Raw genomic sequence first — 10,166 nt, 5'->3', positions numbered from 1 at the left:
AATCTATGTTTTCATTATATTTGTTATGTTTTTCAAGCTTTAAATCATAGAATTAGCTCAATAATATTAATTGGTGATAATCTACACTTAACAAGGACGAAAAGCAAAGCATGCAATCCAGTTTAACGACTCCGGGTCTTTTGTGGTCTCTGTTGCAAGTTTCTGCTCATTTCTAGGCGTCCGAAGGTTATGTGTGATGAGTCACCCAAAACCTCTTTTACGCAAATGGACCGACGTTTTACTTCCCCATCCGATAGAAGGCGTGATCAGGCAAATCTCGTCTCGAAAAATGCCACCGATACTAAGTATTCAACTGCTCGTCTATTTCCACAACCAAATTTAAATTTCCAGACCAAAATTTGTTTTTTTTCAATTTCGGGAATTCCCGGGACAAATTATAAAAAATCCCGGGATTCGGGAATTCCCGGGATGGACGCACTAGTCTCGACCCAATTTCCCGGGAATCGAGAGGCTCAAAAATGACCGAATTCCCGGATTTTTTCCCCGAGATTTCCCGCTCGTCACCCTCTAGACATATGCAATTCTCTATAAATCGTCGGATTTTGTGCCATTTTGTGTTATTGGTTCACCCGTACAAAAATAGTATGTAAAAACGAAAACTTTTTTTTTTCAAGAAATTTTCTGATCGACTTGGTGTCTTCGGCAATGTTATAGGTATTAATGAGGACTATTCAGAAAAATGTACACTCTTTTTACAGTTTTTAAATTAAGCTTTTTCTCAAAAATCCCCAAAATCGGTTTTTTTATTGACATCTGACGATTTTTGATGTGTTTTAGGGGACAAACAACAGCTACTTTATGACTGAAAATTCGATTTTACATTAAAAACTTAAATAAAAAAAATCTCTGAATGGTTCCCATCAATAACTACAACTTTTTTCAAGACACCAAATCGATTCAAAAATTCCTTCAAAAGATAGGTACAAATTTTCGAATAACTCATTTATCTAGTCATTTATCATTTTTGTATAGACAGCTGCCAAAATCGTACGGAGACTTTCACATGCATCACATGCAACATGCGTTATTTACTGGTCGTACCTAACCAATCTGCCATTAGGATTCCAGAAAATGATTCTACTAGCAAAACCAGTACTTTTTAATGGCTTGAGTGATCTTTATCGTTATCTTTCAGAGATAGTCCTGGTTAGACTTGGGATTCACAATTGTTGGGAAATCAATCGCATCCAAGACCTTATTACCTTTTACTCCTTTTTTTACAGATGTTATCCCACTGTTCAGTTTTATGCTGCTTTGTTTACAAAACTTATGCTCGATCTATGCTCACGCCCGAAGTTGTTTTGGTCGCGCCTGTCGCAGCGTTGTTGTTGCTGGGGTGGGGTGGCCAGTCAGGCAGTGCACTTCAAGCAAAACAATGTAAAAGGTCCAAAGTCAAAAGTGTAAACAAACCAGATTTTCTTTCTAAACGATACTAAGGGAGTTGAACTATCTGTACATATCGAGAAAAGTATAAAAATTATGATGTTTCTTTGAAAAAATAACTATTTTACATAAGGCCAAAGTCAATTACACTTTGTTTGTATTCAAAATCCTCATAGACCCTTTGCCTCTAAGGTCCAATATGGAAACTGGGTTGTTGTGTTTTGGAATCGTGTTCGGCCCAGGGACAATCACGATTTTGTTTGCAAACAAGAATCAAAACCAACATTGGCCTTTTGCTTCAAAATAGCTATTTTGACCCAAATGATAAATCTCGGCATTTGTGGCCAATTCCTCCCTCCAAGATGGGATTCCCCATGGTTATAAAGATGTTTTAGTTAATTAAATTAAATGCAATTTGAATGCCATCGAATATAAACAATGCGATTGATATAAACAATAATTGTCTTTGATTATTCAGATTACCCAAGTGTAAGTCTGCTAGCGGAACCGGCAGTGTCATATTAGTGGCCGGTTCTCCAACAGCCTGAACGACCAAGGCACTGGGCATCTCGTTCAAGTTTCACTCCAATCAACCCTCGAATATTTTATTCAGGTGGAGCTCTTCCGCTACGTACTTTGTTCGCTAGATCAGCAGGGTGGAACCTATCCTCGCTAACGACTACGCCAGGGATCAGCTCCGGAACAACCCGGCAGTGGCCACACGAGCGGGGCCGACGGCACGAGCGTCAACATTTCTTCGCCGGAACATTGATCCGGAGTGGCAGTTGTTTCAGTGTTTGAAACGAGAACATGCTGGCCTCGGACGCGATCATAAACTAAGATGGCTGTGATTGCTTCGACGAGAAGGAGGAGGGTGTTGGCGAAGAACCGTAAAGGCAGCATTCGAGAAACTGCTACCAGAAGCAGCTGCGGCCGTTACTAGTTTGGGTACAAGTCAGCGTCGTTTTAGAATCGAACACCAACACGTGTTCTTCGACCTTTGACCAACTCAACCGGGCCACCTCGACTGATCCGGACGACTGACCAATCTTCCACGTTCGAACACCATCTGCGACGGCTCCAATCAACGAGTTAATCTTGCCACATAGAGAGATTTATTCAAAATAATTAGTTCCCAGTATTTCTGGAAAATACCTACACTCCCTAAAGAAGTACATCATTATGATTCTAGTCATTTTCTGGTTTTTGAACAAACATAAAACACGAACCATTTACATAAATTTATTACAGAATACCATTTCTTTGCTATTCCATGTCACCAGTTCCGATGAATCTACCCGTTGATAAGTACATTCGCACTGATTACTCCTTTTCCTCCTGGTTGTGACCCCGTCGGCAACGTACAGGTTCGACGGAGATAGTCATGCGATTTGGCGGCTTGGTCTCTACGTCTCCGATAACGGAATGCAACAAACGCCTCCGTCGGCATCGTACGACGTTATTCCTTCCACAAATGTCCTCACCCTTTTTCCTGGAGCACCTACCGGCCATTTTTATCCAAATTTGTGGGCTTCTTTATTCATCTAATTATCACGAACTTTCCTGCAAAATAACAACTTTATTATGCACTTTAAATCACTCAACGTTTAAACTTACCATTTGGAATGCAGGAATACTCGATGTACAACAGAAATTGTAAGAAAAAACGCGATATTTACTATTAAATCGACAAAAACGAGCGAAAATATTTTTTTTATTCAAACGGCCAAACACGAAATTGCGATTTGTTTTGGATTGGCCTACGAGGCCAAAAAACAAAACAAAAACACAAACAAATCCTGCCGTCGTGTTTGGACGTTTGACATAGGGCCAAAATGGAAAATGAAACACGCCAATGTTTACAAAGGCTCTAAAACGCAAAGGGCTTAATCTAATCCCGCATATTGATAAGTTTTTTTCAGGCCTATGTTATTTTTTCATCAATTTTACAGGAATAATTACATTTTAGCATAAAATTGAATATGACGATGCATAACACATCTAGTTTAAAGCATTTTATTTCAATAATAATCACAATTGGCCGATTTAGTTTGAAATAGGAATTGAAAAACCAACCGCAGATTTCATCCTCGTTTTTCTCAATGTTTTGAAAAATGAGATTGGACGTTTTACAATGTTTTGCTTGACTTTAGGGGGTTCTTATCAGTGTGATTCATTCAATTTGTTCGAATTAACGTTGATTTTTTGTTTTGTTTGGTGTTGAGATTCATTAACTTTCGCCACCATGGCGGCCGAATTCCTCGCCGAGAACAATGTCTGCGGCCAGACGATTTTGCAGATAGTGGCCGAGGGAAACACCATCATCTGCGAGCTGCTGCGGTTGAAGGAGTTTATTCCGGAGGTGTTTTGGTAGGGTTTTTGTCAAATGTTGTGATTTGATTGGAATTTAATTAGATTTTTTGTCTGCAGCTTGAAAACTAAAGAGGAGCAGCAAAAGTATGGCGAAATCATTATGGACTTTAGCTACTTTCAAATCTCGGACGCGCAGGAGGCCCGCATCGAGGCCGACGAGAAGCTGCAAGCGCTGGACGAGGAAATCCGCGAGAATTACCTGGTGATACTGAACCGGTTCTACATTGTGTTTGAAAGCATCCACAAGTACATCAAGGAGCTGAACACGTTTCTGGACGAGCTCAACGGTGGGATGTTTATCCAGCAGTCGATGGAGAAGGTGTTCCAGGACGAGGAGGGCAAGCAGCTGATGGTGATTTTTTCTAAACTCGTAAGAATTCCTGAAATTAACAAATTTATTCCAGTGCGAAGCCCTGTACCTGTACGGCGTCATGCTGCTCGTGGTGGACCTCCAGATCCCAGGCCTAGTCCGAGAGCGACTTCTCGTGGCCTACAATCGGTACAGCGCGCTCAAGACCGACGGCGACAGCAACATCGACGAGGTGTGCAAGCTGCTCCGTTCGACGGGGTACAACGACGGAAGTACCTCTTCGTCAGCCCTGTCGTCGTTCGCAGCCGCCAAGAAGACTCAAAACTATCCGGAGGACTACTTTGGCCGGGTGCCGGTGAACCCGGTGTACGTGGAGATGGTGATTGGCCGACTGAGGTCGGACGACGTGTACAATCAGATTTCGGTTTATCCGCTGCCGGAACATCGGTCCACGGCGCTGGCCAACCAGGCTGGGATGCTGTATGTGTGTCTGTTCTTTGCGACCAACATGCTGCACAATCAGGCCTCGCGGATGCGCGAGATTGTGGACAAGTTTTTCTCGGACAATTGGATCGTTTCGTTTTACATGGGAATCACGGTGAACTTGCTGAACGCTTGGGATCCGTTTAAGGCGGCCAAATCTGCGATGTTGAACACGTTCGACAGTGGGAATTTGAAGGAGATTTGCAGCAAGCAGAAGCGATCTATGGAAACGTTGTTGAATCGTACGAGGAGTATTTTGAAGGAGGGCAACCTCACCGAGCAGAAGTTGCTGGATAACATTCCGAAGGTGACGGCGTTGATCCGCGAGTGCAACATTACGGTCCGCTGGGTGATGCTGCACACGGGGCAGCCCGTGATTGATGTGGGCAGTGCGGCTTCGTTGAAGAAGTGTCGCCAGGTGAAGGAGCTTATTGAGAGTGATATCGATTTTAAAGGGATCGAGTTCTTTGAGTTGCTGTTGAACACGGCTCAGTTGGAGGTGAAGATTAGGGAGATCTTGAAGAGGCTGCTGGACGAGAGGCAGGAAAGGTGGGATAGCTTTAAAAAGGAAGCATGTGAGCGGGTTCAGGACCTGGCGGATGCTTACTCTGGGGAGAAGCCTTTCGGGAAGATGAAAAAGAATGATAGTTTGAGCAAGTGGTTCTTGAATATTGGCCGGGAGATTACTAAACTTAGTAATGAGGACAAGGAGCTGAGTGTTTCAGGTAGAAATATAATTCAGTTGATTCAAGCTTTGGAGGAGGTTCAGGACTTTCACGATCTTAGCAAAAACATGCAAGTGAAGCAGAACATGGTCGAGACGCGGCAATATCTTCAACAGATGTTCCACACAATCAGCATCAAGGAGGATGACCTGATCAATCTGCAACTGATTGGAGATTTCAGCTATGCCTGGCGACTGATCGACAGCTATACTCCAATGATGCAAGAGAATATCAAAAAGCAGCCCAGTTTGGTGATCAAGTTGCGTTCGACCTTTCTCAAACTAGCCTCAGCGCTGGAAATCCCCCTTCTCCGATTGAATCAAGCCGAAAGCGAAGATTTGATGGACGTTTCCAAGTACTACAGCAACGAGCTCGCAAATTTCGTCCGCAAGGTCGTTCAAATCATCCCGGAAACGATGTTCACCATCCTGGCCCAAATCATCGACCTTCAAACCAACGTAATCAAGCAAATCCCGATGCGACTGGAGAAGGAAAAGCTCAAAGAGTACGCCCAGCTCGACGAACGATTCACGATAGCAAAGCTAACCTACTCCGTGTCAACGTTCACCGAGGGAATCCTCGCCATGAAAACGACCCTCGTCGGCGTGGTCGCCCTCGATCCCAAACAACTGCTCGAAGACGGCATCCGGAAGGAGTTTGTGAAGAACGTTTCCGACGCGTTCCACACGAATCTCACGTTCAACGCCAAAGCCAAAGAGTCCGAACTGGAGGCGAAACTCACCGCGCTGCACAAAATCATCGACGGGTACAAGCGCTCGTTCGAGTACGTCCAGGACTACCTGAACATTCACTGCTTGCGCATCTGGAACGAGGAGATGCAGCGCATCATCAACTACAACGTCCAGCGGGAGTGCAATCCGTTCGTGAAGAGCAAGATTCTCGACTGGGAGTCGGAGTTCCAGAGCAGCACCATTCCGATTCCGAGCTACGAACCGTTGGACATGGCTTCGGTTACGTTCGTGGGACGGTTGGCGCGCGAGATAATGCGCATTACGGATCCGAAGTAAGTTTTCTCGTTTAAAGTGTTCAAACCGTTCTACTAACTTTGCTACTATCCCTTTCAGAACCACCATCTACGTGGACATCTGCACGACCTGGTACGACCCCAAGTCCCACAAACCGCTCCTCACAAACAAATTCGCCGCGCGCGTCAACGAAACCTTCGGCCCACCCGGCCTAGTCGGACTCGACAAACTCTACTCCTTCCTTGTAACCGCCGAGCTGGAAAACTTCCTCGTCACCATCGCCCGCAAGCTCCAGCACGAACCGACCTGGTACGACGCGCTGGACAACGTCGAGTCCGAGCTGCAAAAGGTCGACTACGTGGATCTGCCCGGCAAAACGTACGCCAATCTGACGACCACCTTCACCCGAATTTGGCCCCAGCTGCAGGACTGGATCCTGAAGATCGGCCAGAAGCAAATCCTTCGAACGCACGTCGCGTTCGAGCTCAACTGCAGCTGCAAGCTAAAGTCCACCAAGCTGGAGTCATCGCTGCGGGCCCTGAACGACGCCATTCTGATGGACGTCAAACGACACACACTAAACGAAAGCAAACCACTCCCAAGCGCCGACCTCGTATTCGAGCTGAACCGCTATCTGGAGTGCGCCGGCCTGTACAACCCTTACCGCAAGAAGTACATCGAAACCAAAAGTCCGCGCTTTTTGTCCCTGCTCGTGTTCCTGTTTGTGATTGTCCACCTGCCTCGCTTCCAATACATGAAGAACGTCGACAGCTTGATCGCCAAAAAGAAGAACGACCCAATCGATGGCTTTCCCGTGGTCGTCGGTCTACTGACCGTCTTCCGGCAGTTCCATAACGCCCACATGGACACATTCCTCGTGTACATCTGCCAGTACGTCATGTCGTTTGTGGATGCAAATTTAAAGTAAGTTTCAACCCCACAACTCGCCACAACAACAAATTAAAAACTAGCTTTAATTATTAAATTTCAGAGCGAAGCAGGAAATTTGCGCGGAAGCGGTGCTGGCGCTGCGATTTCTGGAGATTTTTACCCGCGTGGCGGAGCTACCGCGCGCCCTGCTCGAGCAGTACATCCCGGACAACGTGTTGAACCAGTACGAGTTTCTGTCCGGCGGCAAGTCCTGACCGGTGAAGGAGTGGTGGTGCCTTGGGAATTGAAGGGTGTTTATTTCATATCTATAAATGATAGTTGTTCGGAGTCTTTATAAAAGTGATTGAAATTTTATTTGTAAGCAATACGAATGATCATATAAATTTCACGTTTTCAACATTTTTATTTTTATATTTTGCTCAAACTTTGTGGGGACCATCCCTATGACCAAAGAAGCTATTTTGTGTCATTGGTTCACCCATACAAGTCTCTATACAATTTTGGCAGCTGTCCATACAAAAATGGTAGGTAAATATTCTAACAGCTGTAACTTTTGAGTGAATTTTCTGATCAATTTGGTGTCTTCGGCAAAGTTGTAGGTATTGTTGTGGACCATTGAGAAAAAAATAGGTACACGGAAAAAAATTGCACACTTTCATTACTAACTTCACAAAAACTTAATTTCTCATTTTTTTTTCGATTTTCGAGATTTTTTGATGTTTTAGGGGACAAAAACCCTCATCTTTTGAGCCATAGAGAAGTATGGTCAAATAATCTGCCGGCAAGTTATGTTTTTTTTTTTAAATTGTGATTTTTGTAAAAAATCAAAATTTCATACCAAAAAAATAACACCGAATGTTTTGAATCAAGACTAACATTTTAAAAAGGCCAAACATTCAATATTTATTTAAAACGGCGTAATATTGAATGTTTAGTCTTTTTAAAATGTTAGTATTGATTCCAAAATTTTAATGATGTTTTTTTCGAACAAAGCAAATGTTTCATAACATTGAAAATTCAATTTTACTTTAAAAAAAATTGTGTAATATTTTTTGTATGAAATTTTGAATATTTTCAAAAATCACTGTTTTAAAAAAAATTATAACTTGGCGGCAGATTTTTGACCATACTTCTCTAAGGCTCAAAAGTTGCGGGTTTTTGTCCCCTAAAACATATCAAAAAATCTAGAAAATCAAAACATTTTTTTTATGAAAGTGAGTTTTGAATGAATGAATAATTCTCATACCCGCCGGCGGCTTGGTCCAGTTCACAGGTATTCGCTTGATCAAACAGTTCGTCATCTTATGTTCAGTAATCTGTACACCCACGTACATATGTTTTTTTTTTTGTTCGAATTTTGTTGTTACAAATACCAGTCCTTAGATTCCTTGTTTAACCGTCACGACATTAAGGGTATGAGATGTCGCAAAATTAATAAGCATACTACCCATAGCCGAACCATCAACAGAGCGCCGGCAATCGAACACTCAGTACCCTACCGCGTGTATAGCTCGGATTAGTTTTCAAAAAGCCGTAAGAGCCAATGGTATCCAGGTTTTTAAGCAAAGATGGCGTTTGAATGGTGAACATCCGAAATGTCAAAATCGCGCAGTAGCACCAACATTAGAAAACAAATGTGGCACACTTTTTTCGGAATATTGGTACCACCACGTGATTTTGACATTTCGGACGTTCACCATTCGAACGCCATCTTCGCTTAAAAACCTGGATACAAAGCCTTTTTTGCATCGGTATCCGACCTACACTGAAATAAAAAAAAGGAAAAAATTCCTTTATTCTAGGAATTTTGCCTCCTTTCCTTATTTAGTAATTTTGCTACCTTCTTCGCAAGAAGTAACCAAATTCCTAAATTTGACAGCATGCTTTGCCAGCCAAAATTGACTGGTGGCGCCAACTACATTTCATAATGCGTATTTGGAAAGCTCCGAAAAAGCTCGAAAGTACAAAAAGCGACATCTGGTGGCTATTCTTTTGAAAGCTTAATTTGTGATAGCTTGCGTGATTGATGAATAAAATGGTAAACGATCAGATTAAATTGTTTTAGAAATAAAAAACAACACAAATTAATCCTTTTTATTACCAAAAATGCTCTAAATTACATGACAAAGGGTATCAAATTTAAAACACTGAACTTTCTCAAGAACTGAGCAATTATTACTCCTGCCTGAAATGAATATCCGGGGCAGAATTCATTTCAGGTGAAGGTGGTGGGACGACGGTCGATTTCGGGCACAGCTTCCGGTGTCTGGAGTGCGGCAAGTAGCAGCCGGAACCGATTTCAAACTTGTATCTTGAACGACCCGCTTGCTCATACCGAGTGGTCCTTCCAGCTCTGCCTGAGGGAAAAAATAAAGAAATTTCTCATTTCTTTTCCAGAAAATTTCCTCAGTTTCCTTACCTTGGAAAACTTTTTCCGGAACGCGGTCATTTTTCCCAAAACCGGTAACCAACGTATCGCCCGTCGCCATCAGGACACTGGCGTTGACCGATTTGCACCTCAGAACCGTCTCGACAAATGGATCTCCAGCCCGGATATCTGTGATTAGAGCTGGAACAAGTCGTGGCTTTGTGGCGAAAAAAAACTCGAATTCAGCTCGAATTTGCTAGTAACTTACCTCAAAACACGATCCGTATACTTACACGTAAGTATACTTACGAAAAACTAATTTCAAAAATGCTTAAGATTGTTCATCTACACGTCTCTAAAGTGCCCCAAACTAAAAATAAATGAAATTTTGTTACAATTGGAAGAAAAACGAATATTAGTGTCGGAGGTCACGGTGGCTCTTACGGCTTTTTGAAAACTCACCCGAGATAGTTATATTGGCGTGGTTTGACTTATGTGGCGTGTGTGTAGGTTAGAGTAAGTGAAAGAATATTTGTATAAATAAAGAAACGGGTTCACCAAATCTAGTATCTTTAAATCCCAATCTTCAAGAATTTTTCAAAACTTTAAATCTTCAAACAGATGAA

At 42.8% G+C, this 10,166-nt stretch overlaps 1 protein-coding gene and 1 long non-coding RNA gene across 2 annotated transcripts; one reads left to right on the top strand and one right to left on the bottom strand.

The window, feature by feature from the left end:
* Positions 1-2,621: 2,621 nt before the first annotated feature.
* On the bottom strand, positions 2,622-3,587 carry LOC120417625 (uncharacterized). Its single transcript, XR_005605488.2, has 2 exons — positions 3,022-3,587; positions 2,622-2,967 (listed from the first exon to the last, which is right to left on the bottom strand). It is a non-coding gene; the product is annotated as an uncharacterized LOC120417625 (long non-coding RNA).
* A 3-nt stretch (positions 3,588-3,590) lies between these two features.
* Positions 3,591-7,569, top strand: LOC120417624 (WASH complex subunit 5). The gene is made up of 5 exons (XM_039579737.2): positions 3,591-3,774; positions 3,835-4,129; positions 4,182-6,319; positions 6,381-7,205; positions 7,273-7,569. The coding sequence occupies exons 1-5, from the start codon at positions 3,650-3,652 to the stop codon at positions 7,424-7,426; spliced, it is 3,537 nt and encodes a 1,178-aa protein (XP_039435671.1). The 5' UTR covers positions 3,591-3,649; the 3' UTR covers positions 7,427-7,569.
* The last annotated feature ends 2,597 nt before the right edge of the window (positions 7,570-10,166 follow it).

The sequence above is a fragment of the Culex pipiens genome, chromosome 3 (genome assembly GCF_016801865.2).
Source record: "Culex pipiens pallens isolate TS chromosome 3, TS_CPP_V2, whole genome shotgun sequence".
Lineage (NCBI taxonomy): Eukaryota > Metazoa > Arthropoda > Insecta > Diptera > Culicidae > Culex > Culex pipiens.
The sequence above is the reverse complement of the archived record's forward strand: the minus strand, read 5'-3'. Positions and strand labels throughout refer to the sequence as shown.